Below are 27,148 nucleotides of genomic sequence, written 5' to 3' on the forward strand. Positions count from 1 at the left end.
GAAAGAATTTCTCTTTTCAAAGACCGCTATGTAACCTCACAACTCCACAATTAAATTGAAACTCCGAATAAGCTTCTCAAACGCACTTTGGGAAGAAGCAGTTTTTACATTACACTGTTTCATAAGTTTGAAACACCTAACGCGCTTCTTCCGTGCAACATTACATCGCCTTCTGGCGAAATATCTGCAATTACGACTTAAATGTATTAAAACGATCGACAGGAACCGTGGAATCATACTTTACGGTTAATTCAACTTTGACTAAAATAAATAATCATGTTTCATCGCCAAAACATAAAGTCTCACGATCGCGAGACACAGAACGATTCCACGTGAAGTTTCGTGGGTTCACGTTGTTTAGGCTACGTCGCGTCGGTAGGATTAACGAACTCGTTGGTCGTCGGGCCAAGGCAAGGAACGTTCGGTGAAATATTTCTAAACAGGCGCGGGCGGAACCAGAACGCTGGACAGAGAGAAAAAGAGCGAGAAACCGGAGCCAAAGCACGCGTATAATAATAGCTAATAAAGTGGACGTAAAAGGGGTCTCTGGTAGGGCAGGTGGCCCTTGAAGCCTCCATGGGGGCACACTCCGGTTACCTCTGCGTGGCCAAAAACCGAACTGCCGCCTCGCCTCCGGGCCCACGCGAGTAAAAGTTCTCCTATCTCTCTTTTCCTTTACGGTTGTCGAGTTGCCTTTGTCTGGCCGCAACCGAGCGACAAAAAAATAACGCATTGGCCGGAGAAAAGACCGTGTTCCGGAGGATCCTGGAGACGTTAAACGAGCCCTTTAAAAACGTTTTTTAGCTTTTGGTTCTTCTGTCTTTGGGACTCTGTCCTAAGAGAATTGCTTGGCAAGGAAATCGTTTCTGGGATGGAAGTGAAAATTGAGAAGAGATAGGGTTGATTATGTTCATTATTGTAAGTTGGCATGGAAAATGATTTTGATGGGTAAGCGGGTTATTAGATACATATACGTAGAAGTTGGGTTTCATAATCATAAAGAACGTTTTAAAGGAAGAAGAGAATTTAATAGTTCATATATTTCTCTTTAAATTTCGAGGTTTTGTTTCGGAATCGTTTACCGATTTCAGAGGGATATGAGATATAAAAGATAGGTTTCATAATTATAGAAAGTGTTTTGAAGGAAACGTAGAATTTATTAGTTTATGCATTTGTCCTTGAGTTTGGATATTATTGAGAAATTGTGCCCAGATTTCTTTCTTAATTATTATTCTTCAAAAAAATTATTATAAGAATTCTGTGAAATTCTTGCATGCATATTATATATATATACGATATTTAAGATACATAGAATATGCACGCAAGAAAGGCTTATACAAGTGTTTGAAACAATATTAAATTAATCTAAACCATCTCTCGTTTTCTCGTCGTCCCATACACTTTACAAAATAATTCAATCTAACATTCTAATACAATAAAACCACTGTCTAAGCATCTCCCAAATAATTCTCCATTATATTCCACTTCCATTATCCACATTTTCCATCATCAACCCCATCGAACAAACCGTATCCACCTAGAATTAATAGGAAGCGATGATTCTAGCCTATTCCCACGCGATCTCCTAATGTTCGCGTCGATAAACTTTCACCCTTGTCATGAAACGAAGGCGCGCTGATCGGTATCAGAAAAGCGTGAAACTCGTCTAAGAAGCGGCGTGGCACGGCGGGGCCACATTAAAGAGGAAAGTCTGATTGCGTCCCTCGTGCGTGCATCGCGCGAAGAAAATGATCTCATCTAAGAATTCGCCACGGACCGCGAGCTCGATGTGTGCGAGCGTGTGTGTTAAGATATAACAGAACTGGTAGAAGCAAGGCAACCGCTTCGAAGACTTGTTGCATTGCATTATTATGATATAAGACACGCGTGGCCTGCATTAACCATAAAACCACTGTACTGTTTCATCTGGCCGACTGACGCGGCTCCGAAAGCGTTTGTCAGAACGTATGATGCCACATTACCGTCAACGCGTGGCTAGCTTGATTTCCTCTTTGCTTTTCTCGCGCTGAGATGCAGCTGCCCCTCGACAATGGCAGAAACTTGCACGAATTTTACGTTTAATATCTGTATGATTCAGTTTAACGAAATGCTTTGTGGTTTGCGGAAATACCAAGTGGAATATTTTGTATAATAGAGTTGTTGAGTAATACTTGTATTCATTGTGTTTTACAGCTTTAATGTTGTTTATAGGATGTGCATTTCCACGTATTCGTAGCAAATTGAAACGTGCAAAGAACACACATATATATAACATAGTAAAGTATATAAAATATCCAAAGCAGAGTATTCGTTATAATTTTCAGCAATTACTTCCATCTACTAGATTTCATCTTACTTACTGATATTGATAAGAATATAAATTTGTATAGAAATCTATAGCTTTCTTATTTGAGTTTTAATGCAGGAAGATCGAGTATCACGATTTGAATGTTGGTAAATTATTTCAATGATTTTGTGTTGCAAAATTTGATTCGAATTTCAATATCAAAATAAATGTTTGTATTGATGGAATTAGAGCTGAAGATGTACGCACTATACCTACTATGAAACGTATGAAAATGTACTATAATATAAGTCCTGAAATTTTCGAAAATTCATCATCTGCCTTCGTCCTACTTTCATTCATTTATCTTACTAAGAAATATTTATCGATCAGAACTCGGTACTAATTTTCTTTGAATGTTCTTTGCCGCGACATAACCCACGCGTGCTACGACGAAATAAAATATTTCGTTAAATTATTTCATGCAAATAAGACCACCCATCCTACGCGCACAGGCAACTTTTTCATTGAATATCGTTTCACTCGCGGTTAATCGTAAAGTCTCGAACAAGCAATCTTTTATAAAGTTCAAACTCTTATCGATTCACGGGGTATGCGTTCCTATCAGTAACACACTCATTTAACATTTACCAACGGGACACTCCTGCACCGCCCCATTGAGCTTATGGCATCATAATCCTGTTTCGCGTTTGTCGTATTATTTTACTACCAATGAAAAGGAATTTATGCGGTCACGTTGATATGTTTCGGTTTTGCTCATGGATCTCAAAATCACTGTTAAATCAAATATTTGAAAATTATTTCGCAAACATCGATAAAAACAGAATAACTAGGGAGTGGATTTTTTTACAAAATTTTCATAATATTAAAAACAAACTTTTAAGTGACATGAATGCATGGAGAAAAGATTTAAATGATTGTATCATGAATTATGGTACTTTTATCTATATAGCATACTTCGCAAAATGCTCTTACATCTTATGGGGCGTTAATAAATTGTGATCGCTACTTACGGCCAATTCTAGACAAGGGCATTTCGAAGAGATGAGAAAGATTCATGCACACGAATGTTAATTAAGGCATGAATTTACAAAAATAGAAGTGAAAGCAAATTGGCTCTTGAACAACGTCATCCCTTGGTAACAACTAGTTTGATTTTGTAAATTGAAGGAGAACGCTAAACTAAACTAAACTAAAGATATGACTTTTTCAGTATAACATTCTTTTATACGCAATGTCTGGATATTTAAACTTGTCGTCTATAGATAGTGCTCGGCAAGTATATTAATTAGCAACTTGTATATTCTGTTCCCAAACACTTTTTGTCCTGAATTACGCTCAAAAATTGGTTCTACCATTTCTCCACTGTCGACTCTTAAGTTCATACCGCCTTCAAGAATGTTGGGTATAACAAATACCGTCTCCAACAATTTTATTCGAATTCAATTCCTCGGAGGTTATTCAAAAAATCCAATTCCATCGCAATGAGACAAGTATAAAAAAAGAAGAAATTTATCCATCTGAGAATCGAGTCCGAAGAAACGCCTCGAGCTCGAAAGCGGTCAAAGCGGAAAAGGGGTGCTTTTCTGTGGCGGACGCGAGCACGGACTCTCCCTTGCGAGCGAGATAAATTCTCGTCGAGCAATTTCAGTAAAGATGGGATTTACTGGGCCAACGTTCGTCGTCGCCCCCATGGAGCGAAACCTTCAATTTCACGAGCGCCGTTTCGACATAGAACTCTCGACAGCGTATATACCGGAGGCGAGTTTGCGGTATCGAATCGACGACAAAGATGAAACACCTTCGTCAAAGAGAGAGAGAGAGAGAGAGAGAATACGCTATATTATCGAGAAAGAAAGAAGAAGATAGTCGACAGAACGAGAAACGAGGACGAATACTCTCGAACAGAATAACGAGAGAGAGAGAGAGACAGACAGACAGACAGACAGAGACAGAAAGTGAAACTCTAGTAAGAGTAAAAAGAGAAGAGACACAGAAGGAGAAGAAGGGTAAGAAGGAGAGAACGAGGCAGAGTAATCGGCAAATGGAGATGGCCCCTAAGTTCTCTGCATCGGCATCGTCCCGCTCCCGCCCACGCAGCCAGACAGAATAAAACTACTCGGGGACGGTCGTAAGTACCGAGGAAGTACTGTTCGTGCTGCTCTCGAAGAGAAACGAGCGTGGACCGACTGGAAATCGGTTAGTGGAAAGGGAAAAGAAGAGAGAGAGAAAGGAGAGCCGTGACGATAGCCCTGGAGCGTCACGACGTCGTCCACGTGCAGCTACAACCGTACTGGGGGATGAAGAGGAAGGATGAAGAGGAAGGATGAAGAAAAGACGAAGCGGACGAACGACGCGTAACATCGTTTTACGGGCTCCACCGGTCCAGTTCGACCGCTAATGTTTTCGAACTTTCCGTGTGGGCGTGCCCCGGAGATCCAAGGACCCCGTGACACGGACATTATTTCACGTGGCCTACGACGATCACCTAGGGAAGAGACGATAGACATTTGCCTCGGCGAATCGCTCCGACCGAGGAAAATCGAGCAACGGAAGGGAATTAAATTAAACTGGTGGCGGAATTGCGTCGATTTGATCGATAGAGGCATCTTACGTAAGGGATGGGGAACGAATTTTGGTCAGTGATGGGTTGTCAAACACTTCGAGTAGAATTGGATTTCCTAAAATTTCTGGAAATCTTGGAAGTCGAGAAATCTTGAATCTCGAAGGTCTCGAATGTCTTGAAGCTTGAGAGCTTGGCTTGCAGTCAGTATTTTACAAGCATTTTGAACGCTTTAATCCAAATAGTATCATTGACATAAAATATTAGAGAAATTTGTAGTGAATTCGAGATATCCGAAATACATTTACGCGAGTGACTTTCAAGACTTCCAGGACTTACAGTACTTACCTTTAAGACTTTTTCAAGGCTTTCGATATTTCTAAAACTTGTTGCAAGACTTTCAGAAATCATGAAAGAAGTTAAAGCCTACTCGACAGACGACTGACAATTACATGTTGACGATCTTGAAGAACGTCGAATCGTTTGTGATTCAAATGACCGTCACTAGTTTTGAGGTTTGGAATAGTTTCAAGGGTTGTGATGATAGTCTGGTATAAATGGAGTAAAAAGCTTTGTTGAAAAGAGCAGATGCATCGAACGATGATTCTTTGTGTAATAAGAGTCTTGTAATTCTGTAAGGTCTTGTATATTGGTCTTTTAAATACAGAAAATTAATTCTATCATTCGCTTTCGAAATTATTAAACTTTATTGGAAGGTAGTTAGTTATTTTTTTATTATGTTTCGTTGAGACATTTGCCGAGAATTTATATCAATAATTTCCTCGAAAGCGTCATCATTAACAGACTCTCGATGGTCTGCCAGATCGTAACTTATTTTATAATTCGAGATTTCCATTAGAAATTTTAATTTATTGACGTTTTAAATTATATAACGCGATAAAATCAAATCGTACTAAGAAATATCTCAGAAATTAATAAATGAAAAATTTGAGAGGTACTATACAGTACTTTATTCACTGTAGACTACTTGGAAAAGTTGCTCTAGATTAAATCCTTATTACTTGGGCTACCCAATACGAATTCTCTGTAACGAATCACAATTTATCGAAACAAGCTATAAAATGCCAGCACTTGCCGCGTCTACCTGTTTGATTCTTCGCGCGGAATAGCCGTAAATCTGCGCTCGAGAGTTGCCAGCTGGTCGAAAAACAGTCGGACCGATGCAACAGCAACAAACACCGGCAAACAACCTGCCTGTGGGCCGTTCCAAGTTTCTCCGTTGATCGCCCACGCGCCGGTACTTAACGGCGGCAAAGGCGCTTATTAACGGTTATTACGTCGAGGGGATGTTGTTCGATTAAAAAGAAAGGCCAGCGAGAAGAGTGGAGAGTTGTTGAGGGTCGGTGAATCGGCAGCGATCGAATGCATCGTCGATCGCGTCCGCGCGAATTAACCGGCAATCGTTCAGTGAGATTTATTCGTTCGTAAATCATATCTGGAAATCGCGAGAAGAGGGAACGAGAGAGAGAGGGAGAGGAAGTGGGTCGATCGCTGCGTAATCGATAAACGATCAATGAAACGCTTCCTCGATAGAGGATTTCTCAAACGATTTTCCATCCGTCTAAGAATACAAACGCGTACAAGTTGCATATAGCTTAGAAATTTTTGTGTTAAAGCTATCGATGATTAGAGAAAGTATGAAATGTGTTTCAAAGAGACCAAATGAGACCAAATGAGCACCAGAGGAGAAACTTATTGTTAAAAGAGAAAATATGCAGCCATTTTCATTGCTAAATATTTATAATTGCTAATTTTTCACTTTGAACTTGCTATTCCAAACCGATTTCCTTAAAAAATGTACTTTTTGGATAATAAACATCAGCTATAAACATCGGATCATTTATTGGTTATGTATTTATCGAAAAATTCTAACAAATTTGTAAATTTTATTTGCTTTTATATTTTACACTACAAAGTACGAATAACGCGAATGAAATTCTCAATAAAATAATTAGAAAATAACATAAGCTTTAAAATGTTCAATTTGTATTAAATTTCAATAAGTGTCGTAATACTTATTGCCGCAGTGTAAGTGAAAGTATGAGAATATGAAAGATGTTCCATTTTCAATTTTATCGTTTTCATAAAGAATAACGAATCGGTCATTTTGACTATTTCAACTATTTCAAGACCTCGTCACCTTGACTCGATTTTATACACATCGATATCTCAAATGTCTGTATACATATGTATAAATACTAGCCTATAAATAAGTCCTATATATGTATATATACATAAATTATCGAAGGCAGTCGTTACGGCGTCGTTTACGGGGCGATTTTTACACGCCTCTTCCATGCACCGGGATTATTTTGACGTGCTTTGGATAGTGGTGCCTCGTAATAGCCTCGAATGGGGACTTTTATTGCGTGAAGCTTCCTGCAGTTTTTTCGGATTTCCCTGGGCTTCCTTTAATGGTTCTGTTGCGCTTTGATGGCGTTATGATGTAAAGGCGAGGGAAATCGTTAAAGGGGTTGAAAATACTTGCTGGATGTTTGAGAGCGTACATGTGTATTCTAAAAATAAATTTTTTCTAGGATCATCTCTTTCCTTTATACTAGTTTTTACCTCGTAACTTTTAGATTTCTTCGCCTTCTGTAAGCTTCCTCTTCTAAAATTTAGACTTTGATTGTTGGACGTTTTCGAAAGCGAATTTACTAAAATATTTATGGCATCTGGGACACTAAAGATTTCATAGTTAAAGATTAATAGTTGGATTAAGGCCAAATTCTCCAAATCTTTACTTATATTACTGTGATACCCATTGCATTATATTACGAAGAGTGTTTAGAATTATTGTCTTTGATCCACTCATAATACACTCCAATTCATAAATATTAGAACACTTGCTGATTTCATACCGAACGTCTAATTGATTTAGATTGCTTAAAAAATAATTAATCGATTCAAATTTTGAAGAGAAATTATGAAAACTACTCATGAGAATTGTACAGGTAATAATGAATTATCGATTTTATGTTAGCAGCTGTTCAATTTTTTTGCTCTTAACCTTATTGAGAAGGTTTCAAACGAATTAGATAGTCCAAAATTTAAATTTGACTAACAAAATTATATATATGGCGTGCGATCAATAACATGAACACCAAACTTGACTAAAATAGTATATTAATATAATAATCGAGAGATACGATGAATATAAACAGAAAAAAACATTCTACGTTTATATATACAATAATTGACGAGGTTTGTATTACGATGTTGAACATAATATGATTTCTTTAAATTTGAGGATCCAAACAAATATATAATAATTTTCTACTATATTATATATGACATTATACCTTATTTTTTTATATATGTCTTAATATTTATCAACAGACATGCAAGTACAAGTATATCCACTTACGATTCTTGCTAAAAAATCGCGTTCCATTTCCAAATATTCTTCCAAACACTCGGATCTCCTCCGTTCCCCAATACATATCGAAAGTCAACGAGAAGGAAGCTGGTCGTACCGTGTTTCCCGCTCCATCCTCTCTTTGTTTCCATAAATCACAGCGCGGCAGAGCTCTCCAAGAATGGGCAGGTGCTGGTGCACCCACTGTCACGCTTGGTGCACCCGTGGCCGCAACTCTTGCTTCGTTTCTTCGTCTTCTACCGCTTCTTCGCTTTTCTTTCTCTCCTTCCAAAATCGTTTCGTCCGTTGTTTCGCTACTTCTTCGCTTTTCACCCTCTTACACCTTCTTCGTTTCGTCCTCGCGCAACTTCTCCTCCTTTAAGTGCTTTTTTATGTGGCTTCGCCGTTTTGTTACGATTTACCTCTCTTTTTTTTCCTTCTTCTTTTGTCGTACAATTTTTCTCCTTCTCCCACTTGGCCCCCTTCTGGTTCTTCTTCGCCTTTCGTTTTACGTTTGGTTCGCTCTCTTTCTATCCTGCGTCGGACAGCTCGCGGCATCTTCGCTGAAACGCACCTTTGCTTTTAGGCCTCCGGCGTAATTATCGCGTCTTGCGGTTTGCTAGCGGTTTGCCCCGCTGGTGTCGAGCCTACAGGTGGTCCCCCCAGCATCGAGATCCACGGAACGGGTTCCTCTGTTTTATTCTGCCTCTTTGTCGACCCCCTCCCCTCGTTTACCTCGCCAGTGTTATTAAAGCGACTTCGAGCTTCCTCTTTGAGAAATGACGTGCTTTTTTGATCTCTTGGTTTTTAAATGCGAGATGGCAATTTGTTGGATTTGCCTTCGAGGAGATCTTATACTTTATATCCGTGATTTTCAACCGATGTGCTGTAAGAATTTTTCAAATATATGATATTTCACAATAAATATTAAATAACATTTTATTTACATTTTATTTATATTAATACTTTCTAATTGATCAATAAACGATTAATAATCAGCGAATCATTGACCTCTTTCTTGTTAGATTGATTGGAAATAAAAACAATAATAGCCGTTCTATGTGAATGCCCTATCTTGAATCAAATATAATATATTATATGTTTTAATGATAATAACTAATAGGCTGCGAATTTTTATGCATTTATGGGAAATCTAAATTTCTCATTTAAATTTAAATTGTATACATAATGCATGTGATATGCAAAAATATGTAAAATATCCAAAACGGAAAATAAAGAATTTATATTATATTTATTTATATATTTAAAATTAAGAATTAAAAATAGGCTGTTCATTATAGTATTTGCCAGATAAAACAAATTTGTGTTTAAGTTCTATTTCTTTAATAACGTCCATAAAAATATAAAAATGCATAAAATTTCGCAACTAGCTTATGTGTGCCATGAAATAAGAAAGGTCGAAAGTCGCTGGTTTAGGTTGATGATTATTTTTTCATTGTTCGGAAATAAAGCAACAAGTGGGATTTCTAGAGAAGTACTATTTACTTAGAAAGAATTTTTTGAACGAAGGAAAGAAAGGAGGAGAAATATACGAACGGAAATTTGTATTACCGCCAGAATCTATCAAATTCATGTTTCTAAAGACATAACCAGTCCGAACGAAAAACCTGTGCAAAAAATACCAACTTCATCAGTAAGCAAACATCGCAATCACTACAATTAATCAAACAACGCTCATCAAAGATAGTCATCCTCAAATATCAGCCTCCTTTTCTCGAGCTATGTTATTTCGTATATCGTTACGATATCTCTGCGAGCTTTATTTCCACCAAACCACTAAAACGTATTCTTCCTTCCAACAAATCTGTTCCTCAAAATACATGGATTTTACACGATTGCACAATTAAAAGGATGAACGTTACCCTTATGAAGGAACGATTTTACGATCCAACTTTTAATACACGTTCACCTGAAACCGACGAGAATTACCCGTTTCCTCCTCCTCCTCCTCCTCCTCCTCCTTTTCGTTTCTGTCTGCCCCTCCCTGAATATAACCGTCGACCGGTTGCATTTTCTTCAAAACGGAGAAGCGTATGAACAGGTGGCATCGATTACCGCGGCATGCACTTCGAAACTTCCGCGACTTTTTCGGCCTCAGGCCATAATAAGGGCGTGCTCGTTCGGAGCTCGCGCGCGCGCGACCGATCGTACAAACGTTAAATACAGGGTGTTTCTTAAACATGTTGGAAGTACCATGGATACTGATGACTACGACAAAGGGGGGAAAAACTTGCCACGAACGTAGTGCGGATCTTTGCTTTTGCTTTCGAGTTGTAACTCCTTTCCTCTGGTTTCAGGATGGAGTGGCGGATGGACCAAGGGTGGAAGATGGAATGTAACGAGTTCGTGGAGATTGATGGCAGGGTATTTTTGGCTATAGACAATTATTTAGATTTTATTTTTCAGGGTTTAGGAAGTAGCGTAGTGGAGTGCAGAAGACTTAAATTATTCATGAAGTGGAAATGATTTTGAATTAGCAATGTTAAGACGAATGAAACAGATTTATAAGAAGCATTTCGCTTTTTTAAGAAACTGATCGATATTTGGGAAAATTTGATAGAATTCGTACGCTATTAAAAAATATTAGAGTATACCGACTATATAGATTATTTAATCCAAAGAAGAAAGATAGAGTTTTGGAGTAAACTTGGATAAAGTAAACTTACTATGAATTTTGAAATTAGTTTATGCTATCGTATTAAATAGTTTGATATCGGATTACTAGTTAATATCCTCTCATATCGATAGTTGAAATCATTCACAATAATTTTCATCGTTGCAAATAGTTGCATCGTTCCTAAATATCAACAACAAAATTCAGTAAACTTTGAACTGCGTTACCGCAATGATCCAAGGAGAGAGAAAGAGAAAAAGAAAGAAGGGTGAGAGGGAGAGCATATTCAGAGGCCGGATGACGCTGAGTTTGGAATAATTACCGTCCCCTTTTTAGATTAGCTTGACTATCTGAAATAGAGTATCCTCGAGAGAGAGAAAGAAAAAGAGAGAGATGGAGAGAGAGAGAAAGAGGCCTATTTTATTAGGATGAAAATCTATTCGGTTAAAAATTGTCCATACTAAAACACACGTACAATCACTCGCACATTGAAATAGAAAGAACATAGTAAAAGAGAAAACGGGGCAGCAAGAGAAAGAGGCACCGAATAGGTCAAACGAGGGTCGATCAAGGGGAGATAAGGGTCAGCTACAAAGAGTGAGTATTTTACTCGCGAGTCATCGGCTCCAACACGTTGTACTTTAACTTTTATGCCGAAATAAACGTTTTATAATGATGCGGCAGTATCTTTGGAACTCGTTTCGTCCATTAGGCGTTGTGGTGCACCTGTATCAGACCTGCCGCCGAACCCGTGGGGGTGTGTGACTTCTAATGAATAGAAAGTTCCGATTAAGGTAGAGGTTTTCTAGAATTTCAGAGTGAATAGGGTCAAATCTCAGTTACTCACATTTACATTCGAATACAGTATTGTTTGTCGCTTTGTGTAAGAAGGGATAATATAAATATCGTGTTGCTTATTAGATGAAAATATGAATCATTTATAGCAGCTTGAAAAAACGTAAGCAATCTCTTTCTAATAATAACATTTGATTGCGCAGTAGATTTTTAACAAAAAAGAGGTTGTTTCTTTTGTTTTTTAAATTTGCTGCGACCTTTTTTTATGTATCTTATCGTATCATATGTATAATAATATCTGCTACGATTGATTCTGATAACTGTGCAACTTCATGATAATTTCTATGATAAATTACAAGTAGTCTTTTTTTATCAAAACTACATTAGTATTCGTTTCTTCCCGTGACATGTCTTTCTTGGTGTATTATAAAAATAGTGGTGTAATTTCTTATTTATTTCAAAGAATTCATTGGCATAAAGACGAAACATCAACATTCAATAAGTGATAAGAAACCATTAAAAGGAATATAGGATACGCCATTCAATTAAACGGATACTAGTTTCATTTTCTGTTACAAACGTCCACAACCGTAATCAAAAGCACACTTTTTAATAACGAAATGATTCAGCGCAACTTAATATTTAATCATATGGATAAATTAAAAATTGAACGTATGACACTTAAAACAGCTAACACAGAATCCATGGCTATCTGCAATTTAGAACGTGCATCCATTCGCAAACCAAAGTAGTTTACCAGTGCCTCTTCTCCAAAATCCATGATTTAAGAAACGGCGTATCTCTAAAGACTCGCGCAATCATCGTATTATCGGGAACTCGTCAACGAAGAAAATTCTTTGTACGATGGAGTAGTACGTGTAAAGTATACTGTCCATAACGATGAGACCACGTGTCTTTCAATTCATTATCTGCTTCCGCGTAACTTTATGACGCTCGTGCTTGTCACGCGCATAGACCTTCTATTCAATGTCTCGGAGTAAAAATTGAGCGCGCAAAAGATGAACGAAACAGAAAGAAACGGGAAAGAAAGAGAAGAATAATGAAAAAAGAAGAAGAAAAGAGCGGATCGAGGAATTCGCGAAGGAAGCCGGAATTTATCGTCGTCGGGATATTTAATGCCGGCCGGTATGAATATTCAGCCGGATTTATTTTACGTGCTCGCCGCTTCCTTATGCCGCGCTCGTACGCCGCGACTCAGGTCAAGGGTTAATGAAACTTGCTGAAAAAATGCAAATAAGTCGGGAGCGCCGTGGCCTCGTGGCGTACGTAGCGTACACGCGGCGGCGGCGGCGGCGGCGACGGCCGATAAAAATATCCGACCAACGCAAATTAGAGGTTCCGAAACAACCAGGCGAATTTGACCACGCGAGCCTCTTACCTTACGCTCGAACGCACGTACACGCGAAGCGAGTAATGAGCCGAGTTTGCTTTTATAAATCTGTGTCATTTACAACGTGGTCGCCTTGCGCACATATGGAAGTTTTATCATTCAAAAAGTTATTTAGCAATGTTATTTAGTTATTTAAAAAATGATCTCGTCATTATGATCGAGACGATGATTGAGATGGTATGAGACAAAGAATAACAGTTTCGAAATTCAAAATAGCAGATTTATATACAAGAACAATATAATATACAATTTTCTAAAAACAGATACTACGAGGAAGTTTCATTCTCCAATATTAAACGCAACGAAACAGATACACGCAAAATTACCAGCAGGATCATCAAACGTCGATTGTATGATAGATTTGGCATGTCAGTCGCTCCTAGGACAATTGGCTGGGGAATTAACTATTTTCTCTTGGTAAAATTTCCACGGTTGTTAGCGGGAAAGAAACCGACTTTCAACGATGATTTACGTACCTCGACTGTGTGACCTTTGCGCAGTCTAGTGACGAGCATGGCTTGTGTACACGTAAATGAGAATAAGGCGGCAGGTGTACGTAACACGGTAGTTCCACGTTGAGGGGACCATCTGGTGACGTACCGTTTTCGTGACTGAAAGTGGGACGTAAAAGGATGCTAATGAGTACCATGTTGCCTTCGTCGGTCGAATGAGGAATCACTTTCTGAGAAACAGGTACCTGGCCTGACTTGTGAGAACTTAAGATTGATCAAACGTACGGTGAACGTTTATTCGAAATAGCAATGGCGAGTACCATTTTTCGAGATTGTCATTAAACGGTCAATTATGATGTTAGAAATTGTTTTATATTACACGGCAATGTCGATGAAAGTTTCATTGGAAAAGTTTCTTCGGCTTGGTTTATAACTGGTTCTCATAAGAAAGCCTGATTGAAGTCCATTTTCTTATACTTTGGGATTATAGATGCAGAAAGTTAATTATAGCAGTAAAGTGGAATGGTCTGCGCAACGTTAATGCGATCAGTGATCGTAAATTCTTTACGTTGTGATTTAATTCGTGCTCGTGCGTGGAATAGCAAATGGCGAAGTTTTTTGTAACGATTATTCGGCTATCTTTGTTTGATCTACAAGTACATCACTAGTCACATTATTTAAATGCCCTAAATTCTAGATTAATACCGCGCACAAATTGATCGTTATAAACAGGGCAAATTGATAATAACCGTTACTACTATGTACGATTTTGATTTTCGGTTTTATGCCGAAATCATCTTTCTTTCTTAAGCTATTAAGAATCTTTCTACTTGGTGGAACGAGAGCAAAATGAAGATATAAAAATTCAGAAGAAAAATCCATGAGAAAAATTCGTAGATCGATTGCTAATTCTATTTAACAAAGTAATATCAAATTGATTATTTTGTTATTTAAGTATATAAACAGTACAGAACAATACAAAAATCAAGAGACTTTTAGAGAATAGAGTTGATTAACTTGGCTTTTGGGCAGCTCGTTATACATTTATTCTGATCGAAGAATCTTCGAAGAATCCACAGTTGCCTAGATCATTCGATAAACCGAAACAAATCCACAAATCGTAAAACTACCTACCACCACCAAATACAAGCTTGTTAAGACATTTCTAATCACCTCTATCAGCCACTCAGGCTATTATCTATAACTCGGAAGCACCTTGTACCAGAAAATGCAAGTCAAAACTCTCGTTCGGCTATTTTTTCGATGAACCAACTGCCATTATGACTGCGATAAAAAGCGCCAAGATGCGTGAAAGCGTCGACATAACGCCACTAAAGGCCACAATTCGCAGACGATTTCTCGGAATGTTTGGTCGCGTCTCTTTGGATATTCTAATTAAACGCGGTCCTAATTAAAACTTGAAACCGGAGGAAACCGGTGAATCGTGCGTTCGAATCGGTTGATACTTACTAGCCGATTCGACGCTCGCCGGGAACATAACTGTTATTTTTACGGCGAGATAGTAAAAATACATTTCGGCAGATTACGGGAGAGCCGAAACTCGCGTTGAAATATATCTCCCGCTTGCTCTTAAATTATAGATTTAATGGATTTGCCGGATACTTTGCAAACATTCTGCTTAAATGCCTTCACGCTGACCGCCGCGCCGGGGGCTTGCAGCTGCGATCGTAAAACTGCCGACTATGCTCCGACATTTTTCAAATGCCTCCTCGGTCATCCAGTAGATCTCCGTGAGGCAGCCGAACGTCTCGGGGAGATGCATCGCCCTTTTGCGAGAGGTTGATGAGGTTTCTACAGTTTTGATCGCGTTTCTACTCTTCTCTTACTCGGCTATGGCTTTTTCCAAAAGTTTCACTATTTATATCGTTTGCTTTGGTTTAACAAATTTTCGTTCCCTCTCAAGCCGTTTTTAGACACAACGGTTCACGAAAATATTGCAACTCTCCTAGGAACTTTTTTTTATCTTCTAATGAAAGAAATTTTTAATCGTGTGAGGGTAGCCAAGTGCTATTTAATAATACGAAATTTAATATACTTGGCCCTAATTAATTAATATGTAAATTCCGTAACAAATATAATGGTGTGTAAGTAGTTCTTATCACTGCATTATACAAAACATTTTGAAATCTTATTAGCACCGTAACGAGACACGGCTATCGTAATTATATTGGCAAAATTTGTAACGAAACTGAAAATGTATAGCTATAGAAATTAGAAGAGATACTTATTGAAACTATATAATTTGCAAAGAGTATCGACGTATTTGGTCATCAATTATTCTTATCAATTATTCGTTACGTTAGTAAACAACAATTTAGTGAAATCATTTTTTGCGCTAATTGTATGTTTAGGACTACTATTCATTCTGTATACTAATCTTTGCATATATAAATATATATCTGCAATAAACGGCTTGTAACTTCTACCGTTCTTTTCAAAGATATAGAGAAATTTCGTTTACACATGTTGTGCCATAACATGACAGTAATAATAGTTTTGTAGTTGGAAATTTCGAGATCACCTCCACTTTTTTAAATTGCTTGCTGTACTTTTTTTTATTTCTGGTAGAATCGAGCGTATTTAGATGATTTCAACGACCCGTAATATAAGATCATTCGACAACAAATGCAAGAGTAAGCATCTAGTCCTACGCCATAAAATATTCGAGATGGTGTACGTTTGCATCAATGCAGCTTGGAAATCATTGGATTGCCATCGGAGTGCATTCGTTATGTGCTTGTCGATTGATATGGAACACATGCCATAATATGGAGTCTTTATTTCATATCTTTCGATATATAACATCAAATCCAAAATCTTTGTATTATGAAATGACAAATTTCAAAGTGGTACCAGTGAAAATTAGATTTTAATTTTATTTCTAATAAAAATTAATTCTTTTGCTGAATTAGTCATTTCTTGCTCAATTCTAAATAACCATATATCTGTTGATAGAATTCAGACTTCCGTGTAAAATACTCCATACCCAATGAATTTCAGACAAAAATAAGGTAAAAAAAAGAGTGATAAACAAATTCCATGATTACCAATGAAGACACCAACCTTTTCATATCTCAAGAAACAAGCATTTTAGTTTCTGGGATTTTTGTTGGGAGATGTTTTTATTCCAAGCTACAGTTCTCTCCCTGATGACAGAGAGAGAGAGAGAGAGAGAGAGAGGGGTTGAATCGCCAAGTTCAGCTGGAGGATCACGATTTGTACCGGCCTTACGATTTACGTTGCTAATAAAGTTCCCCGAAAATTTGCATAATACATCGCCAAACATGGTAGTCGTGACTTTCCCGCGGTTACTCTCTGATAGTAATGCAACGTGATTTACAGCCCGGTCGATGGCCGCAACGTGTGTATTACCTTACAAAGCCCGGAGACTCCTTGCTTCCATGTTTGGTGATGGGTAATGCATGTTAATTATCGTACATTGTTTTAATTCCTATGCGCTCGGCTTTATTATCGAGCGGCTTTTGATTTACGTTCAAGCGGCCCCTTTTTAACCGTGGACCTCGCTCGTCCCATTTCTACGAAATTATTGTTGTCCGTACTTGTTCGATGATACCTTACCGCGTTTCGTGATGTATGAAAGTATACGCGGGTATATAGAAATTAATAGAAAATTGCGATCGTCTAGATACGGGGAATCCTCTATGTCAGAATATTTATTTTTCTTTGTAATGATTCGACTGGGAAGTTTTATGCACATTTATGTATTTATAAAAACAAGTAAACAAATGGAATCTAAGCAGAGACTTGTCTTACTCGTCAAATATTACAAGGAATATTATACTTTCGATATGTTATATATTTTTCTATATTATATGCATTGTATACATTTTTGCACTTTTAAATTTCATATAAATGCATAAAAATCCGCAGCCTATAATGATTGTTTGTCGCTTATAGCATCGCTGTGAAGTACAAATTGAATCAAAAGATTGATAATTTTGGTATATTTTTAAAGTTATGGCTAAAGAATATTTCTCTAGTGTTAATTCTATACTTTTTGCCACAAGTAGGGCCAAGTGCTCTACCACATTTAAATTAAAACGAGGAATATTCTTGCATCGCTCCAGTTTCGTATTTGTCTATAATAAAATAATAAATAGCTCTTTATAAAATCTATATAAACTTTTAGAATGTGACCAGGAACACATATATCAGTCGCTCTAGCATTCAAATAATAAATAGACATGCTTAATGTTATTTGTCTCTGATGTCTGCAGGACCAATATTCATTCATTTTGAATTATTGCTTCTGATCATTATTTCTGTTACTTCATATACCTCACTAATATTCATGTATCGGTAAGATAAATTCAGCAAAATATCCACAAATTTAAGCGAAAGTGTAATTAAACAACGTAGGGTGGAATAAGATAATTAGACAGTGGATTCTTATTTATCTATCAAAATTGAAAAAATATACAGAATATACACACAATATACAAAAATATGTTGAAAGTTCAGAGTATTGAATTGTTTATGATATTTGGGACGTGAAATAAATTTCTATTTAAATTCCATTCCTTTACTTTTTATATAATGACGTTTCCTATGTACATATTTCATTTATAAGCCTGATGATTTATTGTTCAGTATATATCTTTATCCTATCTCCTCCTATAAGCGTTAATACGTAGCATATTGTCCTATGGATAAATGTAAAATTGGCACGAAAAATCGAAAAATGGAAGGATTGTAAATGTCTTTGATTAAAGAAGATCTGATGATTGATAAGAAGCATAAGAAGGAGAAGAGTGTGTTAAAATATAAAAACAAAATGTTGATAGGGAGAGAGAATAAGTTGAAGGAAGAAGAGGGGGTACAAAAGTTCGGAATTTTGGTTCATCGCAGAGCAAGATAATGCGATGTAACGATGGTCCCGGGGTGCTTATGGATACCGACTAGAATATCGAATGATCTTGATTCCGAAGGCAATATCGTGTCTCGAGGACAACTATGGTAGATCGTCCATTTCACGCTGTCCTCGTAAATTTTCGTAGGATGGGAGCCAAAATTCCGTGTAATAAGAAATTCTGCAGTGTTCTTGCTCGTTTCCTGGGTAAATTGAAGCAGATTAAATGTTGGCCAGTATATAGATTAATTGTGTATTTCATCGACCATTTGAAAATTTGGAGATTTAAAAATTCAGATATTTGAAGACTTCGAACTTTGAAAATTTAAAGATTTAAAAATTTGCCTATTTAATAATAATTGCGTATCACACACATGCATGCAAACTCGTTTAGTAAAATAATATATAGCACAATGCGTATCGTTTAAAAAGTCCATCGTGTAGCAGGATGTCTAAATTATAGTTGAGTACACTGTATTTTTCAATATAGATATAGAAAGATTCAATAAATTTAACTATCGACTCTACCAACATGTTTAAGCGATCGATTATTGATGTGCTCAACATTCATTTGGTTAACCGCATAATATATTGTGGTTGACTTGTGAAAGATCAATCGCCATAATGACTTCATTGCGGTCGCGGTAACATCGATCGCAAGATTCCAGCGCAAGTGGTTTGACTGTTAACGAACATCTAAACTACCATAATTGAGTATCTTAACTTTTATTCATTTCAATATCGAATATAGTTCTTTAATTTAAATAATTCAATTCCTGCAAATATATACACACCTTTAAAAAATCGAAGAAAAATATTAAATTTCCTAATTTAAATTAATTAACACTCTCGCACAAAACAAGCTTGTAAATGAAATTAGTTTCTATTTTTATTTCCAGATGAACTTCTTTAATTTCCGAGTCACCTATGACCTAAAACTCTTGCATATATGAACTGTTCAAAAATCATATCGATCGCTCCGATAAATTAAAAAGTACAAAAAAGCAATGATATTAAAACGCCGTGTCTTAAATTTGCCTTATAATTCGTTATTATTTATCACATCTTTTCCGTGACCTTATGGAATGAGGATCGAACATTAACTGTGTACTGGTGCAATGAAATGAAGAAACTAACAAAAAGTAGAGTTCTTTAAATTAACAAACTCTGAAATGAATACTACCGTTTTTCCCTTTAAAAAAAATCCTTTTTTCGGGGCGCATCCTCCCTCACAATTCTCTCAGAAATTTCTCACGCTTCGCCACTCACGATGCACAAAACGCTGGTAAGGTTCTTTAAGTTTAAAATCTCAGTCGAACTTTTGGAATCTGCGACGAGAGTGTCGGACTCCTTTGATATCGCATCCCAACACCGGGAGAAAATTAATTCGGCAAATTACGTCTGCGCGGATAAGCGCGCACATCGTGGTCAGCTTCCACGATATTGCACGCGGCTTGGAGCCTTTAACGATACGGAACGAAGGTTGCGCGGCATAACCGTTGGTTATTCGAGTTCTCGAGTAACATTCCAAACATCCCACGAGCGGTCACGCGATATTCCCCAGGGTCCTGGAACATTCGTTCCTATATGGCGGCACATTATCCCGGAATCCGGCCAAACGGTTCGCCCTTTCCCACGAAGCGCCTTGTTCGTGGTGGATTTCGCGTGTTCACCACTGCCAGCCACTTATTAATTATTTCTCCCTCTCTAATTGCTGGCTTATAATTACGACCACGCAACCAAGTGATCGGCTAGAAGGTGTCTAATCATGATGCCCGTGGGAGAACCTAGAAGAGAGGCGCGAAGGTTATCGATAAACAGCGATAAACGCGCATAAATAGCTTGGAAATATGAAAATAGAGATATGGGATTGTGGTGGGCTGTATGGTTGCTATGAAGAAAATACAGTGGTTGCAAAAACTGCTTGTACACCATTGCATTTATTATGCCATTTATACAAGGTCTGGTGGTGGCGACATGTGTTAGTGAACGTGAGGTGATTCCTTATGGAAAAATAAGAAAAAAATATAGGATAAAAGTTTTTCATATGATACATCGTTTTCGAGTTTGGAAATGTATTGAGCATGCTTGAACGTGGCTAATCTCGGACTGGACAGAAACACACTATCGATAAGAGCTTTATTGTACAAATGAAAATAAGTCGAGAATGTAGAATAAAATTTGCTCGCAAAACGCTCTGTTTTGGAAAGAAAAATAATCGATATCCTCGTAGGTCAAGTCGATTCTTAGCCAAATATGCTCAAACATTATCTTCTTAAACGGACAAATTTTATTTTATATCTTTTCCTTATTTTTTCATAAGCAATCATTTCATGCCACGCTTATACATGTTATTCGACAAACACTGTATACTATGTATTGTAATTAATCCAAGCAACATAAGTTTCATATTTATTATTCAGGTTTATTAAGTTTTATATCATTTGCTAATGCTTCCATATCGCTACAAAAATTTAATGAAAATGAAATGTGAAATCTGATAAGAAAAAAGGCTTCTTTGGAAAATACGTATAATAGAAACAGTCACTGTAGCCATTGTATATACGTATGTATACAATGGTCGATGGTACGTGGCTTTGATTGTGCAGTTGGAAGACTTTATGATGGAAGTTTTAATTTGCATCTTAAAAACAAGTGTATGATTAAAACTCGGCTAGAATTTCGAGATCTTGGAATTGTTTAATTGCAATTTGGTATCTTAATTATTTACGATTTAATGAAGCAGCTTCGAGCACATTGGTAATATATAGTTATGTCATTTTATTTGGTTTGTTTAATGTAAAATAGAAGGCAAAAAAAGATAGATTTTCATAAATTTTAGTTTTAAGAAATTTCGCTCTAAATGAGTAAGTGGTAAAGCTCTTGGTCGATCGTTAAACAAATTCTCAGAGTGTAAGGAGATAATACAACGTTAAGACTATTTTTAAGGGGTTAAATAGACAATTTCGTGATTTGTAATGGTTAATTTGCTGTAGCTGTGTAGCTAATAATGGTTGACAGGTTTGAAGTTGAAGCTCGTGTTTATTTGTATATTTATTATAGATTATAATTCGGACACGTTTTTTTATTAACATCGAAATAAAATAAAATAAATGTTTTCCAAATACGAATAATCGGAAACATCGTACTGTATCAATCAAGTAGTGAAAAACATGTTTGTTTGAAGCGCATAAATATTTATGTAAATTTTATCGTTGCAAATACGTTCAATATATGACGTGCTAGACAAAATAGATTGCTTTGCAAAATTCATAGTCGAGCATGAAACAGATCACGGCTAAGCAAAAAAGAAGGAAACGATAACGTCTTGGGGTAACGCTGTTTCTCGAGCAGCATAATTTTCTGGTGCACTGGTTTTTTCCAACGATGGCCGAACCACCATAAATAAATGTTGTTTTTACGGCTGCCAAATTGGGCGTTTAAAATATATTCGGGTTTTACTGGCGGCGGGGTGCGTCAAAGTTCTTCTTTGTTTCTTTTCCACTGGCAAGTGCGTTACGAGCTTGGAGTAAGCAAAACAAAAAAATTATTATTCCGCATAATGAGACGCCTGTACAAGATCTAATATAATTCCATTCTAAACAAAAATTCTAATTCGGTAAACATTTATTTATTAAAGTATTTTTATTTTACAGAACTTGCTCCTGTTGTTTCCTCGTTTGAGCTTTTTTCAAACTTCTTTCGAGTCTAGTAAACTTTCCTAAATATCAAATTTATAAAAATGTTATAATCCATTAAACTTCACAAAGTAAATTTAATATAATATAATAACACGTAAAAGAACGAAAATTTGATGTATGTAGTACATAAAGATTCTACAATATTTAGAATTCACGTGAAATTTTTTATTCATATTACGTTAATGTTATTTAAAATTTTATATCTTTTTATTCGAAAATCGTAACAATAAAATATTTAAAGTAATTAATGCACAAATTCTCAGAAATGATAGAGAAATGTATATTTAGAGCAGCTCAGAATAAAAAATTGAAGATTATCGAGCCTGCCATTTCACCCTTTCGATGATGGTTCTTCCTTGAAAGCACACAATGAAACAAGAGTACGAAACTCTGCCATTGGTCGAAGCACGGGTCCAGGGTGTTCCTCGCCGGAGGTACTAATTTTTTCGTGAAGATAATACAGCACCGTAACGCATCGGGCACGCAAAAGTACCGTGCACCATCACCATCATCAGCGAAAAGCACCCATGACGAGAACCGAACACAACGTTGTTCGTGGAAATAGAAATGCAGTCACGTATCTGTATTTCGTGAAATTATTCTTTACGAACACGAACTATGTATAAACTAATTATTCCTTTACGTTATTCCTTTATTTAAAAAATAATTTCTAATTTTTCTCTTCTTTCAGAAATGTTGGCTTATTATAAACGTGTTTGCTGCTTTTAGAATTAAACAATTTTGCAGTGATTTAGTTAAAAACATTTTTATTATTTTTTAAGTATTTGCATTATTTGTTATTATTAGCATTTCGATATTTAATAGTTAATTTTCAATTTGATTGCCATTTAGCTTAAAAACATTCCTTTTTGTTCAATACAAATTGCGATTGCGTCGTATTGTTACGAATTTCATTAACCTTATGCTTGCTTTAAAAGATTCTGTAGAGTATTTTGCATTACAAATTCCCTGGCCATTTTAATTGTAATGAGACATTTTTTGCGCCTTAGAAACTCTATAGTAACACGCTTAAATGACGCACAATTTGGCAAATTAACAACAAGTTATTCCCACGCGATATACATATATGTATGAGTTCAAGAAAACTCGCGAGGATGATGAAACGATCGAATATTTTCTTTAATGCCATCACACTCGAATAATACATTCCACAAAGGCCACAATAATTCGCTAACTATTCGGAACGAAGTGACGAAATTTACATCTGTTATGAATCAATATCTGTAGTGGCTCATGAAAAAACTGAAATATTTACCATAGAAAACTGTCATGTATATGTAATGAGACACGACTCATAATTATATTGATAAAATTTGAAACCAATCTGAAAATATATATACAAGTCACATCGTATTTATTGCAAAAATACACTTAATAAACAGTTAGTATACAGCATAAAACAGTCATGTTAAACATATAATAAGCGTTAAAATTGGGGTCTTACTGGATATCGAGGCTCATTAATGTCACGAATAATTGACATACATTTACATATGTGTATATACATGTATATACATGTTCGGACTGCTTTCCAATTTTACTACTGTAATCAACATAGTCGTGTCTCACTATAGTGCCAACGAAGTTTTAAAAAGTTTCGTATACTGTACAGAAAACATTTGTAAGAAAATTCTGTGGTAAGTGTTCAAATACTTTGGTGAACCACCGTAGCCGAAGTATACGATTCAACGGTGCCGATTACGACGCCTGCATATCCGTGCGAGAGTACAGAGCAATTTTTCTCACGTGCTCGGTCGTGTAATACGAATTCCCAGGTTGGATAATGAGAGCTTCTTACGTACTTTGTAAGTATCGAGAAAAAAGAACCGTTGTCCACGATATGGACCTTCACTTTCGTTCGTGAACGATGCGGCTGTGTGCCTCACTCGGCCAAGTATAATCAGGGCCTATTTCTTTTAATAGGTGCCTTAAGAAGGGACTTCCTACGTATATCGAACGAAAGCGGTGCTATATATTTGACCTTCGCACGGTAATTGCATCAACAGCGGGAAAGAAATTGGATTTCGGAGAAACGAAAGTGGATCTGCTTCGGCGATGATTTTTAGTCGTGTTACGCTTTACGATGCAAGAATTTTCGACACTCATTTGTTGCACCTTACTTGACACCTTAATAGAAATGTAAATTATTGTTCGAACTGATTTCAGCATCTTTGAGTTAGGGAAGTTGCTGGAAGTTGTAAAATATCTGTGAGTGTTTGTGGATTAATTTAAAAAATTGATTGTGAGTTAGTATGCCAGCGTTTTGGCAGACAGCAAGTACTAACATTGTGTTCAATTGGGATACAATAGTAATTTCTATTTCTGTAGGTACATACTAATTTGTGAGAGAAAGAGTTTCAGTTACTATTTAATAACATGCAAAAAAATAAGAAAACGGTGTATGGTTTATAGAATATACTAATTATTAATTGCCATATTGATATATGAAATTTCTATGATATATCACTGCCCGATAATACAAAATTCTAAAATACCAATTCAAAACACAAGTTCTAATAAACGACTAAAGTTCGCTTTACAAACTTTTACAATACATTTTACAATACAAACTTCCTATATATTAAAAGTGGGGAGAAATTTTTCCTAAAATAAAATATCTTACATTACTTCTTCGAGAAATACATTTCCATCTGGTGCCACGCGTACTTTTTCCACACGGATCCTCACTCAATACGAAGAAGAAGTATTTACATATCAATTCAGCCGGAGACTGAAAAGAAAATACAACGACCGAATCGTATATCAAGCTACCCATAACTGTTTCTCGCTTTTGCTAATGTTCTTACATACCAAAGTAAGTACATGCTTACAATACTAGCCAGTGTATAGCAAATATAAAAGAAAAATACAAACGTGCAAAGTGTTTTCACATTTTATGTATAGGAATGATAGCGCACGTTTTGGTTAGATATGAAAGGCGAGGGTGAATCGTTGTTGGGAGAGAGGTATCATCGATCCAGGCACGTTAATGACAGAGGGGTCTAGGTCTCCCTCTCGATGGTGGAAAGACCCTTGGAAGGAAAAAAGTATCGGCTCGTTGCACGGTACGTGGCGTGCGAGCAAATCTCGAACTGGTTGATGCGCCGGGAAAGGTAATCGGTTCGCTCCGGGCGAACGAGGCATCCGCTCGTCGAGCGAGCAGCACGCTCCGCCACGCTTCGACATCCCCACCCGCACTTAAAGCCACGTTTACACGCCACGATCGTGACTACCGATTGTTCGCCGAGTACAATGAGTCGATTAATCATCTGCCGCGGTTTATTGTTGAAAGAAAACCCTGGGGGGCGAGCATTGACTTATTTCTTTTTCGCAATAGCTTATTCTATATGCTTTGAAATTTTTCCTCGATGATAAGGGGAATGTGACCGGAGTTACTTTCGTGGGTTGAAAAAGGAGAAAGGAGGTGTGGGTAGGTTTTGCATGGATTTTAGGTATTTTTAGAGCAAAAGGAACGTTATTGAGATTGGAATGATTTATTGTTTCGTGTTTTGAAAGAGCTGTATGTTGTTAGTTATTGATCGATGGATGAAAAAAATATAAAGAGTTTTGATTTGTTAGAATTTTTCCTGAAACGAAGCTATCAATAATGTTATACGTATATCTTATAATCTATTCATCATTTACCTCGAAATCTTTTAATCCTAAAAAATGTATAAATAATCAAATAAATATCCGTTTTTTAAGTTTTGTATGATATTTAAGTATTTTTAGATTGAAAAGCTTTCAGGGTTGTTAGTTGTTGGTTATTAGGATGTTTACTGAAACGTAGTCACCACTAGTATTAAACATCTTACGAACTATTTTCTTTATGTGCTAAAAAAGTTACATTTTAGTGATAATGTTACACCAAAATGATCTAGAAATACACGATCCGGCTTAATTTAAAAAATGAACCGTATCTAAAATTCTAAATTAAACAACAAATTTGTAGCTCATCGAATTAAAAAATTCTCGTCGATTTTAAAAGATAACGCATAAATCGCGCTGAATATAGAACATTCTAACCTTTTTCTATTGAGAACCGAATTAAAAATATAAAAACAGAAAAATTCGTCAAGAGTTTCAACTGTAAAATATGGCATTCTAAAATCAATTTCGAATAAGACAGAAGAGAAATGTTAAGAAGCAAGTGAAAATCCAACATATATAATTTGGAATATTCCTTAAATGGTACTGTGCACTGGAAAAGACGGTCATAGTGTCGCGTCGCGTCGTCGGGTTTTAGATGCAGTTTAATCGCGTCATCTTTTGTCTCCTGCGTGTTCAGCTTACCTTCCTACGATGCTCGCAGAGCCTCGGGATGACCATTACCCTTGCGCTAATGCACGGTCTCTTGATTTTAGTACCGCTGTCACTTGGTAACTTTACGGTCCTTCGTTTCCATTCGACTTTACGCGGCGACGTTACGGTTCGCGTCGTTGTCTTACCGGTTCGTTAGCGACAGATACCACGTTACCTCTGGCTGCCTCGTTGCGTCGCATCGCGTCTGGGCGAATTATCGTCCCGGAGCGTAAAAAAGACGAGACGATCGGACCCGGTGGACACTTCTTATCCACGTGGACGTAAAGGGATTTGGCCAGTAGTTGGTCGAATAATTGGACGTATTTCAATTGGCGGTGAATTCGGTGCGCATGAGGTATCCACGGGGGTCCGGCGAATAAAAATCCAAATTCATGTCAGACGTCAGGTGCACGTGGAAGGACACGAGTTTCCAACTACTCCACGAGCTTTGTATGCCTTTTGGACAAAGCACTTTACGCGTGGTAAAGTCGTCTCACGCGGATGATAACGACGTTTTACCTTACGAGATCTCCGAGCTTATGTGATTAATGTCGACTGGGTCGAAAAATTATTCAATACGATCCAATACGAGTATATTTCGATATATTTAGCATAGCTATAGTTAGGGTAACATTCTACGTTATTTTAGATTGTCAATTTTATGTCTCGACGTTTCGTGAACATCCTCAGGAC

At 36.8% G+C, this 27,148-nt stretch overlaps 1 protein-coding gene across 5 annotated transcripts in view; it reads left to right on the forward strand.

Annotated features, from left to right (window-relative positions):
- Positions 1-27,148, forward strand: part of LOC125386170 — a 241,613-nt gene that overhangs the window by 204,369 nt on the left and 10,096 nt on the right. Inside the window, exon 4 of one of the 5 annotated variants that reach the window (XM_048411239.1) lies at positions 10,566-10,632. The exons of the other annotated variants lie outside the window; for them this stretch is intronic. Coding sequence (XP_048267196.1) covers positions 10,566-10,632 — 67 coding nt within the window. The remainder of the gene's footprint in view (positions 1-10,565; positions 10,633-27,148) is intronic. 5 annotated transcript variants of the gene reach the window in all.

Source organism: Bombus terrestris, chromosome 13 (genome assembly GCF_910591885.1).
Source record: "Bombus terrestris chromosome 13, iyBomTerr1.2, whole genome shotgun sequence".
NCBI classification, from domain to species: domain Eukaryota; kingdom Metazoa; phylum Arthropoda; class Insecta; order Hymenoptera; family Apidae; genus Bombus; species Bombus terrestris.